This window comes from Salvia splendens, chromosome 13 (genome assembly GCF_004379255.2).
Source record: "Salvia splendens isolate huo1 chromosome 13, SspV2, whole genome shotgun sequence".
Classification (NCBI taxonomy): Eukaryota; Viridiplantae; Streptophyta; class Magnoliopsida; order Lamiales; family Lamiaceae; genus Salvia; species Salvia splendens.
Genome location: NC_056044.1, coordinates 27,350,302 through 27,376,226, shown reverse-complemented (window position 1 = coordinate 27,376,226; position 25,925 = coordinate 27,350,302). Strand labels below are relative to the sequence as shown.

The 25,925-nt window shown below is 34.9% G+C and overlaps 3 protein-coding genes across 6 annotated transcripts; 1 reads left to right on the top strand and 2 right to left on the bottom strand.

The window, feature by feature from the left end:
- Positions 1-5,244: 5,244 nt before the first annotated feature.
- LOC121761865 (calmodulin-binding protein 60 A-like) lies at positions 5,245-10,012 on the top strand. Of its 4 annotated transcripts, none has more exons than XM_042157555.1 (10): positions 5,245-5,510; positions 6,111-6,201; positions 6,680-6,732; positions 6,844-7,319; positions 7,542-7,705; positions 7,875-8,075; positions 8,170-8,317; positions 8,421-8,476; positions 8,572-8,823; positions 9,196-10,012. In XM_042157555.1, the coding sequence occupies exons 1-10, from the start codon at positions 5,434-5,436 to the stop codon at positions 9,355-9,357; spliced, it is 1,680 nt and encodes a 559-aa protein (XP_042013489.1). In that variant the 5' UTR covers positions 5,245-5,433; the 3' UTR covers positions 9,358-10,012. The 4 variants fall into 4 exon arrangements, with proteins under 4 accessions (XP_042013489.1, XP_042013490.1, XP_042013488.1 ...); XM_042157556.1 differs by having other exon boundaries at positions 6,680-6,744; positions 8,421-8,437; XM_042157554.1 differs by having other exon boundaries at positions 6,680-6,744.
- Positions 10,013-13,945: 3,933 nt separating this feature from the next.
- On the bottom strand, positions 13,946-15,929 carry LOC121760154. The gene is made up of 3 exons (XM_042155774.1): positions 15,528-15,929; positions 15,302-15,438; positions 13,946-14,279 (listed from the first exon to the last, which is right to left on the bottom strand). The coding sequence occupies exons 1-3, from the start codon at positions 15,820-15,822 to the stop codon at positions 14,172-14,174; spliced, it is 540 nt and encodes a 179-aa protein (XP_042011708.1). The 5' UTR covers positions 15,823-15,929; the 3' UTR covers positions 13,946-14,171.
- A 5,414-nt stretch (positions 15,930-21,343) lies between these two features.
- On the bottom strand, positions 21,344-24,861 carry LOC121762735 (nucleobase-ascorbate transporter 6-like). Its single transcript, XM_042158714.1, has 14 exons — positions 24,584-24,861; positions 24,315-24,418; positions 23,894-23,991; positions 23,633-23,806; positions 23,405-23,505; positions 23,239-23,314; positions 23,100-23,159; positions 22,837-23,021; positions 22,648-22,744; positions 22,407-22,552; positions 22,213-22,304; positions 22,065-22,142; positions 21,832-21,992; positions 21,344-21,737 (listed from the first exon to the last, which is right to left on the bottom strand). Exons 2-14 carry the CDS (start codon positions 24,403-24,405, stop codon positions 21,519-21,521), a joined length of 1,578 nt encoding a protein of 525 aa, XP_042014648.1. The 5' UTR covers positions 24,406-24,418; positions 24,584-24,861; the 3' UTR covers positions 21,344-21,518.
- Positions 24,862-25,925: the final 1,064 nt, after the last annotated feature.

Sequence of the window (25,925 nt, the reverse complement as noted above, 5' to 3'; positions counted from 1 at the left end):
CAAATACTATCGTGATTAGAATTTCTCTTATGAATCAAAAGAGGTTGGATGAGAATATCACTGATTGAATTTCAGATTATTAGATAATAAGCATATTAAAAAAAATTATCTAGTCTAACAGTAATGTTTATTAAGATTTATTGAATAAATCAAAAGGTTGGATGATATAAATCACTAATTGATATATTTATTATGTAACATGAGATCTCAATCAAGACCGATGTCGTCAGTATTACTCTTACGAACCAAAGAGTTTGATGAGTATACAGCAACTAGGCAACGTACCTCGTGAATGAAAAGGTTGGGTGTGAATAAATTACTGATTGATCTATCAAGTTTGTAATGTTAGATCTTGCGCACATTCAAAAAATCATTTAATCAAATACTATCGTGATTAGAATTTCTCTTATAAATCAAAAGAGGTTGGATGAGAATATATCACTGGTTGAATTTCGGATTATTAGATATCAAGTTTGTAATGTTAGATCTTGCGCACATTCAAAAAATCATTTAATCAAATACTATCATGATTAGAATTTCTCTTATAAATCAAAAGAGGTTCGATGAGAATAAATCACTAGATGTATCTATTATGTAACATGAGATCTCAATCAAGACTAAGGTCGTTAGTATTTCTCTTACGAACCAATTAGTATCAAGTTTGTAATGTTAGATCTTAAGCACATTCAAAAATCATTTTAATCAATGAGGTAGAGAAGATTATCTTCTCAGTTATTATCTCTCTTACTTTACTCTCTTTACACTTTAGCTATTTATAGTATCATTTTTCTAAAATGGGTGCAAAAAATAAAATGTGACAAAAATGGGTGCAAAAAATAAAATGTGACAAATTTTCAGGATGGATGTAGTATTTAATTAAACAATAATACACCAATTAATCTATCTATTTTTGTATTATTAAATCTTAAGCACTTTAAAAAAATCTGAAATAAATTCGTATAGCATGGACACAGAGAGCATGCTTTGAAGTTCAAATTGAAATTTGAAATAAATTGTAATCATGGTAGTTTCCTTAATTAATACAATACGGATACAACCGCTTCTTTAATTAATACTACATCATTCTACTTTTTATCTCTTTAGTTAGAGAAGTGACTATTGCCATTATTATATGATTATATCTCAAATATCAGACTGAAATCTTGTAAATTTCTTCAACGAGAAGCTGTTTGTCTCTGGATAGTGAGTTGAGGAATGGCATCTCCATCAACTTCGACTCAAGATTATCATGCGAACCCGGAGACTCCACTTTCATCTAATAGTAAGAATTTGGTGTTCATTTTAATTAGTCAAAACTTTTTATATGAAGTAAGACACATAGACTGAAATATGAGTTTATGTGGCAGAGAGTTTATATGAAATGAAAAATGAAATTGTTTCTGGTATTGTTATCGGATATGTTTATCCTTTATGAATGAAATTATCAAGTTGTCATTGACACCATGCAAAAGTCCTCTTTGTTGCTAATGCTGTCATATATTGAAGGTTTTGGTATTCAAAAAGATTGATCACGTGAGCGAGGGATATATTTTGCGGCGATGGAGGAAGGATGTTTACAGACCGCATTTTAGCATCTCTTTTGCAGGTGCATATCCACACATGTCGGAGGAGTATAAAAAATTTCAAGAGATGGAGCTAGAGTTTATAAAATGCAGCGATTTTGCCATTGATTCAGTGGAGAAAATCAATTTTGTCAAAGATAGGCTCAAAGAAATTTATGGAGACCTTAAGAGTTGGAATCCTGCCAGCGCAACTACTCTTACAAGGCCAAGTAGTTCTCAAGCAATAGAAATTGATGGAGGTGATATTCCTATTTTAGATCCGATTGTTGTCACTCGAAAAGGAAGGCCAAGAACTGCTCGATATAAAAATCCAGCTGAAAATAGGAGAGGTCGAGGTCGAGGTCGCGGTCGTGGTCGAAGTGGAGGTCATGGCCCTTCTGAAAGTGGCATAATGTAAAATGATTTGCTGCTCGAAGTGATTCTAGTTTGGAATTTTGAACATTGAGTTTGTGTCCTGCTTTTAACCTTTTTTTTCAGGTGTATGTAGTTCATCCGGATGTGATTAGTGAACATTTTGGATTGCTGCTGTTTTAAAGCTAGTTGATTATGTGCTTGTTAAAACGATTTGTTGCTCGAAGTGAACATTGAGTTTGTATCCTGCTTTTAAGTTTTTTCTTCATATGTCTGTAGTTCATCTGGTTGTGATTTGTGAACAATTTGGATTGTTGCTGTGTTAAAGCTAGTTGATAATTTGGTTTTTATTTCTTTGGTAGAGTGTTCATAAATTTTGTTCTCGCATGTTCTTTTGCAGCTATCAAGTTAATTTCATTTTTTTTCAGTCTAGTATTTATTGTTTCAGTTAAGCTATTCATATTTTCTTCAACACCAGAAGTTTAGCACCAATACAATAAAGTACTGTATTACTATTTTATAGGAAAAAAACCAAGTACAAATTCAGTTGGGCATTTCTTCAAACAAGTGCTGTGCACGTATCAAATAAATCTCAACTTCTTGTACTTATTACATTGAATCTATCCAAAACAGAAAATAAAGAATAAATTTAGTATGGTGTGCAGAAAGCAACGCATAACAGAAAAGTCGAAGCTAGATTATAAAGGATTAATATTTCAAACAAAATTAAATCTTATAATATGTAGCATAGAAAGCAAAAAAAATAAATCTTAAAATTTATACAATGGGCAATGCCTATAGAACGCACGCATAACACAGAAAGAGAGCAAATCTTTTTAGATTTTATTTATTTATAAATGAATAATAGAACTACAAACTAAATCCTATAATATAGGAAATAAATGAAAGAGATAAATGAAATGAGAGGGAAATCAGGTGTCATTTTTGGGGTGGAATGGAATGGGAGAGAGAGAAAAGCAGCGCCAGTTTTGGGGAGGTCAAAAATTTGGCGGAAAACTTAATAAAGGATATAATGGTAAATTTAGTTTTTATTAAACCAGAATTATAAGTAAACCGGTTTTTTTTCTAATTAAACCATTTTATGGTTGTACCTAATATGGTTACCTAGCTTTTCCCTAAAGAGTAATGCTATGCGGCCATAATGTGGCCAGCCCACAATGGCATTTTTGTAAATAATTATAAAAGTCAATGCAATAAATTAATAGTACTAGTTAGTGCTAAGATAATTTTACTTAATTACCCTTTTTATAATTTTTTACTTCAAATTTAAATTTATGACATTCTCTCTCCATAATAATATACAACAAAAATTTTGCATGATAATTAAGAAAATAATGTTGACGAATGAGTTCGATTATAAAATTAGCGATGAATAGGCATCATCATAAATTTTATGAAGCATTCTGACTCCATTTGGATGGAGATTGGAGAGTAATTGTAGAATAAGAAACTACTTATGTTATGTGGATGCCCAAGAGGAATTGCTATTTTATTGGTATATATGTTATTATCACTAATAATGAATTCTAGAAATATAAACATTAAACTCCATATTCTAAATTGACGATTTGCTAGTTCACAGTTATTATTGCTTTTCATTATCCTTCATGGCTAAAAAGTGACGTTTTGCTATAAAGGAGACAAAAATTATTAGTAACAATTGAATTATAATATCATTAGATATTTATATTATAACTTTAAAATTTATTTCACACAAAATTTAAATAATAATACAAATTAAATAAAAATATAAAAAGTGATATGAAATCAACATTAAAGAATTGAAAGAGGCTTACATTTCCTTTGTTATTTACTAGAGTGTTCATGTTCAAGGATAATATAGTCAAAAACAAATTGTTACTTTCTAGATGAAATAAATTAAAGTGAATCAGCAATAAATGTACAATTTTTTATTAATATTTTAAGTTTATGGCCGGCCATAATATGGCCATTTAGCACTACTCTAAGTTAAATATGCTTTCATAATTTCGTTCAATTCAAATTTGTTTGATGGGGATAGGATTTATTCATTTCGAAGAAAATGTGGTAGATATTCTTACAGAGTAGCTGAAATCTATTTGGAAACAAATGCCTTAGATTAAAAAAAATTGTATGTATTATTAATTTTTGTTTTGTGAGATAAAATTTATTACTTTCTACGTCCATGCACAAATAAGCACAACTGCCCATCTATATTCAATAGATGCGACGGATTACTCTGTACTTCTGCACAAATTATTTTTTTCCATTTTAGCGGTGACCTTATAGTCCACTAATATTTTTAAACTCACACGTTCTACTATAAAACTTATACTGCATATAAAAAGTTAGACGTACATTCCACTAACTCTTTGCACTGAGTTCCTTCACATTTCTTAAAATTTGTATCGAGTTAAAGTGAGATTATAAATCGCGTACGGATGGATTACAATGTATTTTCCCATTTTAAAAGTTAGTAGGAGTATGAGTTTTTTATAGGCTTATTTGCTCGTAAATACATGGATTTTTTTTTTATTTTTTTCCCCGACAAACAACTCCTGTCAAATAAAGCTAAGAGCATTCGCAATGGTGCGGATGTCCCGGCGAACTTCCCAAAAACATCTTCAGTCACGTCATAAGGACCTCTCACTACACTGTCACGTCATAAAGATATCTCACTGCATAATGGCGGACATCCCCAAGGACATCCCGATGGACATCCACAATAATAAAACTTCACAAATTCACAAATATGCAATTTACGGAATTAAAATCTTAACACGAATACGGAAAAAATGCAATGATTTTATTTTAAAAAAACATACATATTTAAATTAAAAAAAGTACATAGTTCACAAAAAAAACATCCCAAACAACAAAACGATTCAAACAAAGTACATGTTATGCCTTTAATCTCTATAGTTTGTCACTAACAGAACGGAGGTTTGCATGATATGTTTTTATTTTAGGCCTTCATTTTCGACGATAATACATGCGTTAGAGTTTTTTAAAAAATTGTATATATAGAGTTTGCAACTAGCCGTATATAGAGTTTTAAAAAAAATCGGGACGTCCGCACGGAAGTCGGTCATGGTACCGCAATGGCGGACGTCGACGGACATCGCCGGAAAGCCGCGGATGTGCGGTGTCCCTCCCTCGCCTAATGAGGGACGTCTTGTTCGGATGTCGGACACGCCGGTCTGACGTTCAGCGGGACATCCTCCATTGCAGATGCTTTAAAGTGGATTAAACTTCCATAAACAATTACAATCAAAATAAAATTTTATAGAATACACGCATCGGAGTATAATTTTGGGTGAGAAAATCTACATACGCTAACGCTACCACAGATGCAATGTGGTCGATGCAGGCACGCGGTATTTTGAGGGGCAATACTCATTGACTGATGCTTCCTTCCGCCTATTTATATGAAACTACTCAGTAATGATATCGATGAAGATTCAACTCAGCTAGGAAGCAAGCATTTATCTTTTAAGAGATGGAACGTGATCCAAACGGCGGTTCATCTGAGCACCCAAGTTGTTCATATGCTCGTCTTGTTCCAACTCTAGGAAGGTATGTCGATTTGGAGCAATTATCTCTTTGATTTGGGTGTTTCATTCTGCTTGCCCCATTTTGAAGATGGGGTTGTACTTTTCAGGCTCTTTCACTTGTAAAATTCTTCATCTTAATTTGGAGTACCGTTGCGTGTTTTCATTTCTTGCTTTGTCTTTGCATGATTGGAGAAGATATGGGTTGTGCTTATTTAAGGAGAATTGCTGTTATAATCCCTTTTAAAATAACTTTCCTTTTATTTTTTTCGTTTCCCTTTCTGATATGTACGGATATTATTCCAACTTTAGAGGGTGATTATGAAATGATCATACTTTTGAGCAACAAAAAGAGCAGCAGGTGGTGTCCAATTTCTGATATGTTCAGATGCTGCCCAATTTTTGTCTTTAACAAAGTATATTCTTTTAGTTGGTGTATCTTTTATGATTTATTGAATCCTTTAATTAGCCTTTTAAGTTCATTAATTTGATTTGCTTCCTTGAAAATATCGAAAATTGTTAATTAGGAATTTTCATTTATTCATTCTTGATTTTACTAAGTTTTCAATATTACTGCTTCATTACTTTGACATGTTTCTATCTTTCCTTACTCCCTTCATGATAGCTTTAGCTTTATTGAAGATGTGGCTATATATTTGCATAGCCAAGCGTTTAGCGAAGGATGTCCAGTTTCTCTCGATCGAGTTCGTGGAATAGTGAGTTGCATGCACATCTTCTCTTCTATGTTTAATGAATGCTATATTTCCATTTTGCAAAGGATTGATTGCTGTCAAAGGAGGTTTGCTTAGGATTGATGCATGCTGTAGGTGTTCTTCTTTGTCTGACTTTGTCAAGAGGATGTCTCAAGTCTCAACATCATGATTGATTATATATTACTGTAGTATGTTATAAAACACTATACCAGCCTAATTTAACCCTTAGCCTAGCTTGAGTTTCTGTTCAAACTTTGTGGACTGTTCCATCTCAATGTTTCTTTTCCTGTTAGATCGTTACAAGTTGAGACTTCATGAACCAGGGCCTTTTGTCTCTCAATAGTAAAACTTATACTTCAACTTCTAGATATACCCTTCATAAAATCTTAAAATGTCGTGGATCTCGATATTTTCTAGTCTTGGGAAATTTATTATGGTTGATTTGCAAATTAGTATATTTGACAGATATCCTTTGTTGTAGGTAATTGAAGGTTTTCAGCCTGCTGCTGGGAGGCTTTTGCGTAAAGGGACTCGGTTAGAATTTATGTAATTGGTTACTCATTTTTTCTCTTATTTTGGGATCATAAAACGGCCTACACTAGTGGTTGATAACAAATTTTGGTAACTTTTCTAATGTGCTGATAGGAATGAGTTTTCCGAGGAAAGGAGTCTACAGCTGAAGTTCTTAGATAATAAAGTAGCCGATACTGTGACAGGGAAGGAGCTTAAAGGGTTAAAAGGTGAGTGCCTGAAGTTGGCTCTGCTTGATTCGAACGGGCATACTGTGACTCATGGCCCTGGATCTTCTGCAAAGGTGGAGATACTACTTCTTGAGGACAATGGTGATAGTAATGAACACAACCTGACTCTTGAAAAGTTTGAGAGAAGCATCATTCAAACAGGAGATAAGAAGAGGCCACACTTTTCTCGAAAAAGTGTCGAGTATATATTGCTCAAGAAGGGTGTTGCGGATTTGAATGATACTAAGTTGGGACACGACAGTAAATGGAGTAGGTTGTGCAGTTGCAGGCTTGGGGCTAGGATTGCGCAGAATCTTAAAGGAATTACGGTGCATGAAGCATGGACTGCACCATTTAAGGTCAAAGATAAGCGCGGCAACCGTATGTTCTTCTCACTCTGAGTTGAACTTAACCATCGTTTTGTTTTACTGTTCTATACCAACTAACTCTTCATATCTATCAAACGGCTGCTTCTGCTGCAGTTCTTAGTCTCATCTCCTACTGTGTTGAGATACACAGATTATGCAAAGAACAAGACCATTAAAGTTTAATCTGAATGTGGATGAAGAAACTTCCATATAATTGATGGTTTCCTTTTTGCAGAGAATGAGAAATATCCCTGTCCATATCTTACTTCTGAAGTTTGGAGATTGAAGGAAATTTCCAGGAAAGGCAAGCGCTGTGAAAGACTGGAAAAGAATCACATCAAAACTGTGCATGATTTTCTGTTTTGGTACCATGTCAATCCTGAAGAGCTCCAAAACAAAGTAATAGCCCTCGTTAACTATTTATACTCGTTTGATTTATTAAGTGCGAAACCAGATTTTGTTTGCATACTAGGATTCATGCTGTGTTTTGTTGCTAGTTCTATCGATTTAGGTTTAGTAATCGTGGTTTATTAGTCGCTTTTAAAGCCAACTTGCAACATGCATACAGATATTAGATGTCGGTGATGGCAGCTGGAAGACAATAGTGAGTCATGCTCAGGACTGCAAAATTGATTGTGAAAAGATGTTTTGTCACGAATCATCGAGTGAACCTCAAAGATGTGTTATTTATGATTGTGTGGGAAAACTCAAGGGGGAAATGATAGAGTCCCAGTTTGTTGGGATTGATAATATGTGTGCTGATAAAAAGGTGATGGCCTATCTTGTCTTGTGAATAGATTCGTTTATGCAATTGTGGTGTCTCCTACTCCTACTTGTACTAATGAATTACTGACCCCTAATAGGATGATGCACTCAAGTTACTGAGATCTGTATTACAAAGAGCCTCTGCATTATATGATGATGAAAATGAGTTTACATGCCCAATTGGATCAAAAGAAAGAGGAGAGGTGTCCAAACCTGATGCTCAACTCACCCCTCTTCATAATTCAGGTCCGATCTGCATTATATTTTATGAAAAATGTGAGTCTACCTTGTTATTTGATAAAGATGAGACGTTTCTGACTAAATAATTGTTCTTCTACTTGATCTTCAGATATTCTAGGAGACATGGTAAGACTACCTCCGGATCAGACAAGCGTGCAAGAAGAGGCATACATACATACACTTGTTCTACTTTATAGTATTTGCTAGCATATCTATTATAACTATCTTACTAAATCAAGAGTCATCACTTTGAATGACAGGCTGATGCCGATAAACTGTTAGCATCTGCTTGCCAGAATTGGGGGCAGGGAAAGGCCTTTGATTATCAGAATTCTCTTCAGCAGCACCTAGCTGGGTTGAGTCCATATATTGGCGGATCGAGCAGTAGTATACATTTGGACACTTCATGTCACAGTTTCGACCCGATGATGAGCTTTCCTGGAGACGATGCTTTCTTTGCAGGCGTTGATGATCTCATACGCGATGCCTTTGGTTACGAGCATGGCCCTGAGGTGGTTGATGGTGGGAGAAAGGGATGGAAAATATTGTTCATTGTTTTGAAATTTAGGAAGAGGGTGGTTTTAGATGTTAGTCCAATCCGAAAGAAATCAAGAGTAGGTTAACGATAATGTTATCATGGAAGGGAAGGGTAGCATTTAGAGTGCTGGATTGTTGAACTTGAACTTGTTTGATCAACTGTATGATTTGATTCATAATTTTTAAATTGTGGATTTATATCGTGTTTTTGACACGAAACGAGGCATTCACAACTATATTAGTATGATATCAGGTTTGTCAATCCATGGGCACGGCAAGGAAGCTATACGTGTGTTTCAGCAAATATGAGCTGAAAACTGAACTCTAAAGATATCATTATTTGGCAGGTTCTCAATGGATGCAACCATTCAGGTCTTCTTGTGCAGCAGGGCTCATCAATGTTTTACAGCATGGAGAGTTCATGGGGGTTGTGCCTAAGATTGAGCACTATGGCTGTTAAGTTGATATGCCTGGCCGTGCTGGCTATCTGGGAAAGGCTTTTGGAATAGCCAAGAGCATGCCTACGAATCCAGATGTGGCTGTATGGAGGGCTTCATTCAGTGCCTGTAGAATTGATTCCAATCATAGTTTTGGAGAGCGCATAATTACTTGTTTTGAGCAACTCGACTGTGGTAGATATTACGGAACTAATGTGCTGCTCTCCAACTTGTAAATGGGGAAAAGAATCTCAAGTCTGGAAGGTTATGGGAAAGCAGAACAATTCTGCAGATATCGGATGTAGCTGGATAGAGGTAGATAGTGTTGTTCATGAGTTCAGAGTTGCTGATGTGCTTATCCTCAGATAGCTGTGATTCAAGAGAAGTTATATGAGATATTTAAAAGAGTAGAGCTAGTTGGTTATGCTGCTGATGCCACACACATCTTGTTCGATTTTGTTGAACAATGAAGAATCCGAGGACATGTGAGGACTGCCTTGCAGTTCTCAAGGCCATCCCCAAATTTTGTGATAGAGAAATCATAGTTAAGGATTTCCACACTACTGGTAGTGGTCAGCTATCTAACATCAGAAATTTAGCAATGTTGTACATAAGGTACTCAAATCTACTTCATTGTGATGGATTTTTTGAATGATATGTGCTTCACATCGCCAGAGAAGCCAAACAACAACTTTCTAATAGATGAATAGCAGATGTTTTCCTCTGTTTTTAGAACATGATCACATAAAAGTATCAGCCTCTTTGCATATACGTTTAGCTGATTTTCAGTATTCATCTTATCGAGAGACAATCTCCGTGTTCTAGGCATTATAGATGATGCTATGGAGTTGTTTGGAACATCCGCAACGACGTTCAGCCAGTCCAGAGAAGGGTATCTTGTGCAGTTCCCAAAGGTAGGTTCAAAAACATTATCACTACATTAAGTTGGCTCTTGAGATTTTGTGCTTTTTCATTGAAGAATGTTATGACAAGAGACACATTCTGGTCTCTGTCAATGAACTCAATGAAGATTAGATGTTTAAATTCTTAAAGATTGTGACAGCCAAATTTTATTATGCTATCATATGCCTTCAATTTTGCCTTTTTATTCCATTTGTACTACTATTAGCCTTGATAAAGTATAGGATCCATCTGCTATAGGCGATGAAGTCAATGTAGATAATGTATCTAAATTTCTTATTTTATGACTGTGACATGCGAATGTCTTAACCCAGATATTTTGTTTATTTTTTCCTTTATCTTGTTTCGTAATTTAATTATTTTGAATGATAGTGATATCATACCAATCAATATGGTGAACATTGTCCATTGAATTTCATTATGAAATAGCCACATTCTCTGTTATATCAACAAATGTGGAGCATTTGAACTATATTACTAAATTTGTTTTGTTATGTCAATGTAATACTCCCTTCGTCCCATGTTACTCGCACTTTTCATTTTAGGCCATAAATTTGGGATTGATTTTTAGTGTAATTAAATTAGAATTTTAAGTGTAATGAAACATCACTTAATAAAGAAGCTCTTAACTTAAACTAACATATTAATTAAATGCATTAATTCTAACTTAAACTATAAATAGTATAAGGAGTTTGTGACGAGCCGAAAAGCAACAGTGCAAGTAACATGGGACGGATGGAGTAGTAGTTTTTTTGGTTACTCTCTCTGTCTCCGATTAATTGTCGCTCTTTGACCGGACAAGGGTTTTAAGAAATGTAAAGAAAAGTTGGTTGAAAATGTCACTGAATGTGGGACTCACTTTTTAATATTAATTTTATAATAAAATGTAAGTGAAGTGAGTTAGTGAGTTAGTGGAATGTGAGACTTACTTACCATTTATGGTAAATATGAAGTGTGATAATTATTGAGAGACGGACCGAAATGGAAAATAGCGACAATTAATCGGAGACAAGGGAGTATTTATTGTAAATTTAGATAGGACATGCAAGATGAGAATGTTGTATTTTTACTATTTTTGAAGAATTTATAGAATATGGTCCTAGCAACAGGTCATGGTTGTTCTGGCAAACAGTTGTTTTCAACTTTTGTCTTCACAATGAATATTTCTCTTCTTAACAACCAAGAGTTACTTGATTAATTATATGATGTGTGATTCAAATTGTTTTATAAAGACAAATACATACATTTGATAAACTATTGGGGAGACTTTCAGATTAAAATGTATTGTAGTTGTAATTTTAAAATTGGGTCTGATTTACTTAATATAAATACTCACGTGTTTCAGATGCAAATATTAGCCATTGTCAAATAATCACATTCTTCTTCTAGATTCCGAGAAAGAGCTTCAATTTCATTAATTCATTTATTATATGGCCAATTGATATAATTAATTTCCCCCCAATTTTATTATCAATATATGCCAGTATTTCCGCATTTCACGAATTTAAAAGGACGTCCCACCCAATTTTATTACTTGCATTCTCCTTTGTTATTTACGTTATCATTTGTTTGTTACGTAAGTCAAGTCGATAAGAATATTGTTACAAAGTAGCGTATTATATTATGTTGTAATATTTTTATTTTTTTTTTGTCAGGGAGGACTGTTAAGGATAATCTCCTTAACGTGATGCCGGAAGATAGATTAGAAGTCCCGGGAGGCGAAATCCCGTCGACAACTAGGGTTTGCAGAAAAACGATAAAGAAAACAAGAAAGGCGATAAACGATTATTTCATTGATTGAATAATGAGAATGACAATAGTCCTATTTATAATAGGACTATGAATAACCTAACTTGGTGAATAAGATAACAAATAGATGGAAAAGATATGATAATATAATAATAAAGATATGGGAGATATTTGTATAGATATTCTCGTATCAACTCCCCCACGGTTAAAATTCACCTTGTCCTCAAGGTGGGAACCACGACACAATGAAAAGCATCCTGGACATAAGCTTTGGTGGGCTATTCCCTCCTGGATCAAACGCACCAAATTATTGTTTCGCACATAACGGAATAGTTGAATGCCTCCATTCAGCCTTATAGCTCCATTTAACAACAAATTCTTCAATTGATTTGTTCCCACACAGTACCGGAACAGGAGGTGATGGCTTCTGAAAACAACTGAGAAGGTACATGCTCGTTGCCTCTTGCTTGACACATTCAACTTTTTGAATCCCAGTCAAATTTGCGTCTAACTCCGGCATGGCATCCCCTGCTTTCAATCCAGCATTAGCAATGCTCCCGGTCTTCTCCTTGGGCAGACATTTACTATCACACGGTACAACAACAATACGTCCCTCGTCAACGCCCTCAACATCCGAGCTTCCTAGCAAGTGACTCGCATCATCAGGTAACCTGCAGCCATCACTCGAAACGGAATCTGGAGAAACCAATTCAAAGCCACCGGCCGCCAAGAAACCCCCTGCCCCGTCCGTCCTCGTCGTCGCTGCAAAATTGACATTCGCCGCATCAGATCCGTCAAAACGCGGGGCTTTCATCTTCTCATAGCGCGGTTGTTCGAAACGAAGCTGATCCAAACGGGGCGTGTCGTAGCGCGGTTGTTCGAAACGTACTTGATCCAAACGGGGCGTGGCAGAATAGCCCCTTCCCTCCAGGCGGCCCCATCCATTATCGCATGTCGACATGGGTCTGCCCGATCGATGCTCCGAGCTATGCGCCGGATTATCCCACGCTGTCGGGCGTCTCCATGCGTCGCCTCTCTCGCAGTCCATCGTCATAAGGCGGGTCAGGATCGGGCCTAGGCGGCGGCTGAGCGATGGCATGCCGCCTCTCCAAAGCGTCGAAACGCGCTTCCAAGCGCGCCAACGACGCCAACACGTGCTCAAACGCAAGCGACGTGGAATACAACGCTCCACTCGCCGGCAGAAACTGCTCCAGATTGCGGATTACTCCGGCAGACGTCACAACGATCGATTCCGTGCGGCTCCCCGCACAAGTCGTCATGGGCAATGAAAGGTGAGTTCGACAATGAAAGCACCAATTGTTAAGGATAATCTCCTTAACGTGATGCCGGAAGATAGATTAGAAGTCCCGGGAGGTGAAATCCCGTCGACAACTAGGGTTTGCAGAAAAACGATAAAGAAAACAAGAAAGGCGATAAACGATTATTTCATTGATTGAATAATGAGAATGACAATAGTCCTATTTATAATAGGACTATGAATAACCTAACTTGGTGAATAAGATAACAAATAGATGGAAAAGATATGATAATATAATAATAAAGATATGGGAGATATATAGATATTCTCGTATCAAGGACCCGTACCAACTACCAAGAGGCAAGACTCAAGAGCCAGGTAATCAATTGAAAATTAATATCAGTACTTAAAAAATATTATTATATTTATTTAATAATTGTATACTCCACGATCTCAATCTTGGACAATTTTTACTTCTGTATTTATAAGAAATGAACAATAAATTTATCTAACCAGACATACGTATAATACAAAGAACAAAAGTATACAATAATACAAAGAACAAAAGTATACATAAGACGTGGTGGTGACAAATTCCATATAGCATTGTTCATATCGACAAATTCTATTCAAGCATATTCATAAGTTGTGACACGTAAAAATAACTCGAGCTCAACCAACAAAAAATTGCTAGAAATTAATTTATTTCGACCGGAAATCTGATTCCTCAAATTTAAAATGGAAAGAAAGATAAATATAAAGAGAGAGTTGTATATACATGAAAGGCAGCAGATGATTAAAGTATATATTCCACAACACAGGATCTGCTATTCACTGAATTAACCGTTCAAAATTAACCTTCTTTAATCTGCCTGTTTTGAACTACTACTTTCCAATCTTCAATCCAACAACAGGCCAAAAAAAAAATTAAAATAGATAGTAAAAATTAAAAAGTAATTCAGCTTCCAGCTTCAGAAATTGCTTTTAATGATGGCTGCCAGCCTCTGGGTTTTGATATTCCGGAATTTACTGATGAATTATTTCTTGATCTCTGCCTTTCTTTCACCTGAAATAAATCATTAGAAAAATTGTTAAAATTATTGGAAACAGTAGCTGTATAGCTTGAAACTATATATCTGGCTGCAGGTTGCTAATATAAATTTATTTGAAGGCCAGTTAATATCACTGCTTTTTGGGAACAATTCTTTTTTGGGTAATGCATGTTAATGGAATTCCATTTTAATGAAGAAGTTTAGTTGTATTCCGACTCAGGGAGTGACGCACAACAGTTATGCGTCGTTATTAATGAACGACGCACAACCCTTATGCGTCTTTGGTTAATGACGCACAAGGATTATGCGTCGTTCAAAGACGCATAAGAATTATGCGTCTTACCCTAATGACGCATAACATTTATGTGTCACACTGGTAAGCATTCCCGCCTGTCACCCGGGTGACCCGGGTTCGATCCTCGGCAAAGGCGCATAATTCTTTTATAAGAGTAATATCTATTTGCCAAAAATAAATGTTTAGAATAACTCATTTTTATCAAATACTTCACTTAAAAAACTGCGCCGTTGCCAGGGATCGAACCCGGGTCTCCTGGGTGGCAAGCGGAAATGCTTACCAGTGTGACGCATAAGGGTTATGCGTCACTAGGGTAAGACGCATAATTCTTATGCGTCTTTGAACGACGCATAACCCGTGTACGTCATTAACCAAAGACGCATAAGGGTTGTGCGTCGTTCATTAATAACGACGCATAATTGTTGTGCGTCACTCCCTGAGTCGGAATACATCTAAACCTCTTCATTAAAATGGAATTCCATTACTAGACTAGAACAAAAGTAGTAAGAGCTCCTGCTTTTTGTCATCTGAATCATCACTTTGTTGAACTGTATGTGTACTAATTTCCACTTTCTTTAATCATGCAATAATAGTCCTACTAATTAACTAAAAAACTCCTTCAAGATCTACTACTAGCTCTTAAATCACTTGATTTTTTTAACAGAACTACGGGAATCTCAAAAGTACTTTGGCAGTATAAATTAATCTTGCAATTAGTTAATTAAAGAATTAAATAAGTACCTTCTCAGCCTTCTCAATTTCAGAAATTTTCCTAATTTCCGCTTCAAATTCTGGACTTATTTTCTCTGTCATGATTTTGTCAGCACCCTGCTGCTTCACCTTAGCTTGTTTCTTAGCCCACAACCCTTTCATCACTTCTGCAAGAACAAAAATTAAAAAATTAAATAAAAACGATTTCAAGAAAATAATGATAATTAACAACATTAGAAAGAAAGAAATAACAAACCTTGAGATGAGACAAGTCTATAGACATGACCAAGAGCAAGTGTATCAGTTGGCCTAAGAAGCTTGATCCTGGTTATTCGAAGAGGGATGTTCTTGCTATCTACACTAGTGCTATTATTCTTGGCGGCGGCGGCGGGGGAGGAGTACAAGGTGGTGGTGAGGAGGAGGGCAACGTAGTGGCCGGGATTCATCTTCATGATTTCACTTGCGGAGACAGGCCAATAGAGCTTGTCTGCTCTTCCATTTGGGTGTTGAATCACCAGAGTTGCACTATCAATTGCTTGACAGTTTCCCATCTTCTTCTCCAAATAGTTTTAATTTGGTAAATGAGTTTTGTTTGTTGAGGAAGAAGATGTGAATTTTCAGCAAGCCTCTTTATAGCCACACCCAACTAATCTTGACCATGACTTCACCTCCTTATGTATACTTATATACAAAAACCCCACCCCCATCCCATGGTTTTTGATTAATAGCCACGTGTGAGTGTTGATATATGACGTCATGTTCACTGTAATTTACACACAAGATTGGTAAAAAATTGGGGATTCTTGGGTTTTTTACTGTGTTTTATGACAAAAAAACTAGATACATGTAAGAAGATGATGAGGTAGTGTCTGCTTAGGACCACTTAGTACTAAATTGTGAATGTAAAACTTTTTTTTATTAACGTTGAAATCATGCGAGCCATAATGCAGAGTGTTGCTTTTTTATTTCACACTATTTACTTTTACGGTTAGAATCTTTTATTTTTACTATGCAGCAATGCAATTTGCTGACGAATAAAGTGGGCTTTTCTATTTCAAGTTATGCCATAATTAACTTTTTACAAGCAAGCTGGTATGCATTTGTATAGGTAGTGATATCATCTCATCTATGTAAATAGTAAAATAGCAGAATATGTATATTAAGTTTGTATTTTCCGACTAATTAAGCTTGTTTTAATAGAGCATTATCAATTTGTTTGCTATTTATGGATTATTAAATTTATTGTTGTTGGTGAATTGAGTGCAAATCCCACATGGTTTGACGATCAATATCTAACTGGAGTGCGAGCGTGGTTGAGCGCCCCAAGGCTCGAGAGGGACACTTCTCTTTCTTTCAAATCATAAAAAAAATACTACTACAAGTAGTAGCAATTTATTTGATTATATTTAAATTATACTATAAAAAAATAGTTTCTCTCCATTTTCAATTAATCTATATTGATTTTTCTCTCCTTAGATTAATTATGTCATCTTCATTCCAACGCCAAACACACCGAGCCTCGTCCCTCGTAGCAAGCAACATCAAGAAGCGCCTGTGATTTTTTTATTGAAACTCAAATAATTTTTTTAATATATAATCCCTAATTCCGTTGTTCACTCAATGTTTTGCACTTGGAATAAAATAATTACTACATTCAAAGAAGATAATCTCAACAATATTCTTGGACGGAGAAATTTTAGAACATATAGCTATATATATATATCTCTTTGTGTGGCATGCAAAAGCAATAGATCCAACAAAGAAAAGCAACAATAAGTGGATGTCGCATGTGAAGTTTTTGGTTTTATCTTTGTGGGATTACATCGCACCATCGATGCCTCACCAGCAACATTAAAAATTAAAAAAAATGTGCAGGTTTTGTCCATGCCCACTTCCTCCTTTATCAAACATTACCCATTTCCAAAATATTACTACTAACAATCCCTCTTCGTTTTCTGACTTTTCATCTTAATCTTGTTTCCCAAACATGGAACACAAACTAGCTAACCCCACTCTCTGTCTACAAATTTTTTTTACTTGCCCCTTTTACTTTCTTCTCTTCTTCTTCTTGAAATTTATTTTATTTTTATAATTAATTGGATTTTGGATATTCATGTTTATAGATTTCAGTCACCTCAAGTAAGACACTAATTATTGCCCATGCACCACCACCCATTGATGTGTAATGCAGCACTCCTTGCTTCTAATAATTGTGCATGACCTATGTTTGACTAGATTTTTGAGGTTCAAATTAAATTATTATAAAATTATTTATTGTTATTTTTAGGAAATAAAAAAGAAATCAATTTTGAGGGTGACATGATCTTAATCATGATACATACATAGCTCTATTTGCCCATGCGTCCAAAACTGTATAAATCAACCATCAATAATAGTAGTATTAATTTGTTTCTTTGTTTTTGCGCCAAGTGTGGTCAACACCAATGAAGATGCAATAAATTGAAATGAACGGTTTAATCAAATAATTAAATGGTTTTTTTTATCATCAATAGCTACCCCTACTCTATATACATAGACTCATATTAGAGGAATTGAATTATTGTGAATACGACCTATGAATCAACATGCTTATAGTTATATTCAAATTGTATGCGCATCTTTCATTACAAAATTGATGTTTCCTTTCCTTTAAGATACACAAAATAAAAATTATTTTTCGCAAGTCATTCTAACTTTACAATCATCTCATAAGCTTGATTGAATTAATGATTTTATAGTTGTACCATCGCCATCACAATATATGATAATTTTAATACCATTGTTACAATTGATTATTTAGTTAAAATGCTATATAGGAGATCTTAAATAAAAATAGTTGTCCGACCATTTTATACGATAAAAAATTAAATAAATGTATCTAAACATTGTATAGTAGTATTAATGAATAATGAAGAGTCCAATCATAAACCGTGAACTATATATAAATATGGAGTAATATTTCAAAGCAATATAGCAAGATATGAACATCGAACTTATCAAAAAATATGTTAGAATTAATATAATCTACTATTTCAACAATTAGAAGCCCGTTGTAGGTAGGGCTGGCAAATCGTGCGGATTGGGTCGTTATCGGGTCAACCTGATAATGATCCAACCCAATAAGGCCTAACATGAACCCGACCTGTTAAGGAAACTGTAAATCCGAACACGAACCCAACCTTCTACCTTCAAATCCGAACACGACCCGCACCCGACACGAACCCGTTATCGACACGATATAATATGGGTTGACACGACACGATAACAACCCGAACCTGATATTACACGATTAAAACCTAATATTACACGATTAAACCTTAATTTTTAACCTAATTTACACAATTAAAATTCGTTTTATACTATTTAAACCTAATTTATAAGAAATTAAAAAATTAAAGTAATATATATATTTTTAAATAATAATAAAAATAATAATATTATTTCTTAATGGGTTACCCGTATCCGACCCGCATCCGACCCGAACCCAACCCGAAATTATCGGGTTCTTAATGGGTCAACCCGATAAGGACATGGATCCAATAAGACTTGACCCCAACCCAATAATTTCGTGCGGATTCGTGTCAGATTATCGTGTCGTGTCAAAAATTGCCAGCCCTAGTTGTAGGACCGAATGTAAATCAAGTCCATTGACATTTATAATAAAAAGATGGAATTAATCACTGGTCCAAAACTATTTCAAAATTCAGAATACATGTGCTATGTAAAAGGTAGAGATTACTAGAAGAAATAATAACAAGTTTATAAATGTCATCTCCAAATAATTTTTAGTAATTAGTTATGGTACGGTTCAGTACTTTTGTTTTTTAGTGAAATCAATTAAGCGAAGATGTCAAGTTGTTTGGTGTAAAGAATCTTATTTTGGTGAAGAAAGTTTCTTGTTTATGATATAATTAATGAATATTATTTGCAAATTTTATATATGTATACCTACTTCAATTCTCTAACATTAATGTGATGCTCATTACACGAATCTGGTCCGATTATACATTTAAATTTATACTATTTAAGCTTCATGTCACACACCTGACCTGAGTCATTTAATAATTTTCAACAAATACTTAAGTTTCTTTTATTTGCTTGTTTTTTAATTTTTGTCAGTTGAGGTGGGAGAATATATTTTAGAGATTGAACTCTAAATTCTCAACGTGACAAATATCACTAAGTTACGTTAGAGCTTATAATTCATGATATTACAAAAGGCACATTAAAGTTTTAAAAGTTTTTATCAGCTAAAGACTTGATCTGCCCGCAACAAAAGTTATAGACAAGTTTATATTGCAAAAATATTGAATACTTTGTGAGCATATGTAAAACACCTCAAACTTCATAGAAATCACACTGTGATTATAAATAATTCCTAAAATTATCAGATGTAAAAGTGATATTATTGGTGGTTGGGAGCTTGGAAGCTGCAAACAAAGAGGAGTGGATCAAGTGGTTTCCTTTCCAAATGAAAACAAAATAATGGCAATAATTTATTTAATTTTTGCTCAATTAATTTGTGAGGTTTGTGTCTTCAGATCAGACGAATGACAATTCATAGTGGTCCACATATTTATAATTAAAACTCAATTTAATATCACAGCAATTTGGTCAAGCAATCTTCTTAATGATTTAAAATTAGATTGCAGTGGTGCTTTTGAAAGCAAAAAAATCTTGAATCAGTGCATGCACCACTTTTGGCTTTAATGGTTTCTAATTTCAGAGACAAAGCTGCAAAACTTCTTCACTGTGTTCTTATATGTTAAGGAGAATGTAACTACTAGTAATAATTAATTCCATTACAATTATATTAAAATAATAATAATATTAACTGGGGGATTTTAAAATTAAATAATACTACTATGGAAATAAATACTTTCAAAATATAATATGTGGTGCCAATATATGTAACTTTATCGGATATAAGTAGACAATAATCTAATAATTTAGGCCTCATGCAATAATACAAGTGGTTAGCCACCCATAAAATAAAATATACATAAAAAAGTGTTTTAAGACAAACGAAAGCCTGGATGTTTCATACTTTCATTTCACATGATCATAAATTTCATTCTTGGTTTTGAACTTTGATACAATGTACATTGGATCTTCAAACATACCATTACTGGAAAGATATCAGCTTTTATTAGGGATGTCTTTAATTTGCATCTGAATTACTAAAAGTTTTATTATACTATCGTTGCTCACTTTCGGCATAAATCGGGCTGTGTGTGACACTGATAATGAAACTTTTTTTTTCTTTTGTCTAAAGATATATTCTAAATATATTTTGTACTTTGTATGTGATATCCAAAATATCTTCTTTACTTTTTCGCAAATTATAGTGGTTGAAGACAATATTTGTGGTCAACATATATTCTAACCTACCCCCTAATAATCATTTGATTTTCTATACTTGATTTGATATTTTTATTTTCTTTTAATGCAGTAGTGTTACAAAGAAAATATTCATGTACACATCAAAATTTGCTGAAACTTATTATCTAGCAATTTATCGATCTAGAGCTAGCATAATTAAATACTCTAACTTGATAATCTAATAAGGTGTCATTTGATTGTCATAACTAATTATTTATAGAATAATCCATCTAGAATTAAGTTGTGAAATTATTTTAGTTAGAGGAGGATAACTATGACTAATCATCACATGATTATCCATCTAAGATTAGATTGTGCAATTCAATCTCATGAACCAAACACAAATACACAATACATATTTAATTAATTCTGAGATATAAACTTGCAAACCGAACAACCCCTAGGAACACTCGTATTATTCTAAAATTTTATTTTCTACACATTACATCTGTTTTAAGATTTATAAATTCAAAATTTTAAAATTTTGTTAGAATATAGTGCTTTTATATAGTAAATACTTTTTTGATGAGAAATGAAGCCCAATTACTTAGAAAAGCAAAAATCTTTTACATTATCCTAGATTCTCCAACCCATCATAATTTGGGCTTCTCAAATAAAATTTCACTTGAATTTAATTTCAAACTGAAAATGGGGCAGGTCATTTATACCCTCTAATGGGATAGGCCAATCTAGTGAAAACTTATAGTGATTATTAATGAAATCAAAGCTCAATGAGCAAATTAAGTTCACAGGCAGCAACAAGAAAATGGGTCAGGCTATTTATACCCTCTATTTTCACACACCAAAATGAAACATTTCACAACAAACAATGGTTAAAAAGCTTCACCAATAAGCAATAGATTACTCAAACAGATGGGAAATATTTGTTGAGATTGAAAGGAAGGCCATAGAACTCCTCACTCCTATTATCAGTCTTGAAATCCTTGAACTTATCCCACCAATGCTTGCCTCTGTCCTTCTTTATCTGGGGATCCTTCTTGTCTAACGTGTTGTCGAAGAGGAAAGCCAGCACGCCCGCCACAAACACCTTGGAGGCGAAGGGCACGTTCACAATGTCGTTGAACTGCCACGAAACAATCACACAATCAGTCAAAGAGACAAAGCATCACTACTCTCGATCTTGATCATAATAACGAAAGAGTAGTGGCTGCACGTACCCATCTCCCCGACGTGTGTGTGGGGCCGTATCCTTTGATAGCCGTGTACTCGTTGAAGTATTGAGCCACAGACAAGCCCAGAAAAGTTGGAACAGCTAATATGAACTTGTTTCTGAAGCTGTTTAGCTGGCAGAATTGGAGGAAAGCTAGGCCACCAACACCTGTTTTTTAGTTGTAATAACAATGTTATGTTTAAGTTATGTATGAAAATAAGATATTAGAAAAATGCTTACCAAAATAGCCAAAGAAGACACAGTAGAAAGCAGCCACTATAGGCATTGGGATTGAAGCAAAAACTGCTCCAAATTTGCCTGCAAATGATATAAATTGTGTTAAAGAGAGATTCCTAATCTGAGTACAGAGAAGGGGAAGAAAGGTTACCTAGAACAGAGAAGAAAAGCATGAATCCAGCAGATATCTGCACCGTCCTTCGACTGCCAACGCGAGTTGCAGCTATAAGGCCTGCATTTTCTCTACAACAAAGCCAAGAAAAGTTTTAGTAGTATTATATGCTGAAATGATGAGCATTGTCTTGTTTATATGAGATAAGAAGCTTTTAGTTGTGTGTATTTTACATGGATACTGATGATCCGTTTCCCGTTCCAAATAGACCAGACAGCAAGGTGGCGACGCCCTGCCAGCCTATGCCTCGGCTGAGAATGGACGGTGGCAATGGGGTTGCACTAGCATATCTAGATAGGCCAATGAAGCCACCGGTTGCCTGCGCTTGCCACAAAAAGAAATGTACATAATACAGAAATAAACTTTGGATAATTCAAGGAAAGAAAGACAGCATAGGACTAACTGACAACAGACCTCAACAAGAGCAACGAATGCAGCCATCATCATCGCGAAGCATTCACCAGCATCAAATGATGGTGCTCCCCATTGAAAGGGATACGGGACTCTTATCCTGCATGAATCAAGCTCGTTTATAAGTAAAGCTTCGTAGTTATATCTGTAGATATGGTGGCAATCACCGATAAGCAGAAAATTTGAACATGCCATGGAGCAGCATTGATGAGTCCAGAATGATCAGTTCTACAGCTTGCTTGAGTCTTTGGTGATGCCCCGTCGTAGGCACCACCAACCGTGAGTATGTGCGCGTAAATCCACACAATTGACACAGTAATAAGAACTGCAAAGCGTTCGAATATATGCTTTCCTGGTTTAATCAGTTGTGGTAGATACTGCAGTAAACATTATGCTGTGGGATTAGTCTTCATGAAAGTAAAAGAAATGAAATCGGAAACCAGTTCAAACTATACCTGACCACAGAAAACCAGAAGAACGAGCTCAGGCAACCCAATTTCAATACATTTGGCAACCTGAACAGGCAAGGGAAGAGAGATCAAGTCGCATTGGTTTGTAATATACAGTTAAGGAGGCGAGTGAGCTTGCACGTACCCCGGGAAAACCGAGTTCATAGAGCCCAAAACCAGAAAGAGCAACCAAAGGAACAACTGAAATTGGACTTAAAAACCTGACATAGCAATAATACATGACAAAGTTTAATAGCTTATTTCAAAACTTGACTGTAAATTAGAGCCTGCTATGTTGTGTAGATTTTTACCTCACAACGTTACGCCAAAGACCACTGAATCCGATCACTATCTGAATGGTCGAGGCAACAATAAGCGCGCCTTGTGTGGCCCTCATTATTTTCTTGAACCTCTGCACATATTTGCAGTTAAAAAATGAGACCACAATTGAAGTTAAAAGAAAGATGATAACGCGTTTTGGCTAAAGCTGCCTAAGAAAAATTCAAAAGTTTACTAGAGGTAGGATCAAGATCAGAAACCATGATTGGATCTGGATCATCCCATCTACCAGATAGGATGATTGAGATTGTGGGCGCGACGAAGGTGTATGAGCCTCCGATCACAGCAGGTAACCGAGTTCCAAACCATGTTTGCAGGAGGGTGTTGAGCCCAGCAACAAACAGCAGAGTTTGTATGACTTTTGCTTTCTCCTCCTGCATAAATGCAAGCGGATGATACTAATGAAGAAAGGTATCATTTAGAAAGCAAAACTCGGATTCAAAAACTGCGTTTCGCCTCACGTTTCCTCCTCCCATTTGAGGAACCAATGCAGTGGGTATGAGGACAGTCGTGCCGAGCACCACCAAATAATGTTGAAAACCAAGAAGGATAGCCTCAGCTGCAAAACCAATAGTGCAAACACAGTAAAATTCAGTATTGGGAAGCATGTGAAGCTAATGACCCCAAATGAACAAGTGGGATCTTTTTTTATCATATTAATGCACACATCAAACAGCTAGATTTTGTTATAAGAGTTCACAATTTTAAAAAGATCAAAACTTGGTGAAAGAGCAGAAAAGAAACAGAACACTTAAACTGACCACCTACACATATGCACAATCAGACAGAGGATTAAGACCCAAGAAAACCACAATCACAAAGAGAGAAAACAGAATATACTAAAAAGTTGAATTAATTAGGATAAGAAATGAAAATACTGACGCCATGGAGGAGGGCTGGTGATGCAGTATGCAACATTTGGAAGCTGATCTTTAGGCGGGTGTGGCGCCGGTTCATCTAGCTTTGCTGCCATTCCTTATCTCTCTCTGCAAACATCAAGTTAAATGGTCATCCTTCAGCAGCAATGCAGATGAAAAAACATTTATGAAACGTCGAAAAAGAAGCATATATGATGTAAAGACTGCAACTTTATAAGCAGCAAAGAAACATAAGAATCAAGAGAACTGTTGACGTGAGAGTTTGTAGCATACCTTTGTTTTCTGCTAATAGTGAAATGAAGAAGACATGAACATGAATTCAGGGGAAGATATGGAAAAGAGTTGTAATTACTTCAAGAAAATGTTAAAGTATATAAACAGAAAGAGGGAAAGAACTTTGTAGATAGCTAAGAGAACAATTTCTTGAACAAAGTAAAGGGAAAAGAAGTGTAAAATGTGACGATAAAAAGATGAAAAACTGGTCCCAAGTTTATGCTTCAATGGCCTATTCTCTCTCTGCAAATGTAAGAAAAATAACTGGGAACATAAACTGGTGAGAATCTATTGACAGTGTAGCCAAATTTAATGGCTTATTTAATGTATGGCTTTCTGCAATCACTACTCGTCAACACATATGTGCTCTTGGTTAGATGAAGTAATTAGATAATTGAATTGCTGAAATAAACAATAAAACAGAGTCCAAGAAAATTCAATGTGTATATCTGATGACTGTCCAAAGTCAGGCATTCAGCTGCAGACTGATGTATGAGAAACAATTGATTTCAAAGGTAGTCTTATTACTTGGTGGACTTATTTTCCCTTCAAAAATAATAATGGCCTTTTTTTTGTTTTTAATCTATTATTTGTAATTGTTTATATCAATTTATTTTAATATTATGACATGCTGAGATATGTTTCACAAAAAAGTAGCATATGTGAGATATGTGTGGGTTAGTCTAGTAGTAGAATGAATGGTTATTAATTGTTTGAGATGCATGCACGAGTAAGATGGTAACAATAAGTGTGTGATTTATACGTATTTAGTTTTTTAAGTTCGATAACAACAAAATCCGTACATCACCTAGTTATATAAAAAATAGAGATTGTAATTAACATATTAAAATCGGAGCATTGAAAAAGGAATTTTGGGATGCCAAAAAAGTGAGTGCGACTTGGGATAGCAAACAATATTCACCCACACGTTCTTTTCATCTTAATTTACAGCTTGCACTGGGATAGAATTTTAAGATACACCAAGAAAACAAATGTTTATTAAATGTCCTAGTCCCAAGAAAAATACAAATATACAATACATAAACATAACTGATTTTATTGAATCTCATATTTTGTTTAATTTTGTGGTACATATATTACTAGTTCTATATAGTACGTTTAGTGTAGGGGTTGGGATTTGTATTTATTAGCTATCCTTTTGCGACTCTATGATAATTAAAGTTGGTAACTGTAATTTCTTCATGAATATATGGTCACATACATACATACTCTAACAGCATTTGTTTGCTTGTCCTACTCTTATTCTGCCACCCACTATTACTTATTAGGACATGTAATAATGGATAACATTATTTCTGTGTTAAATGTCGTCAATTATATA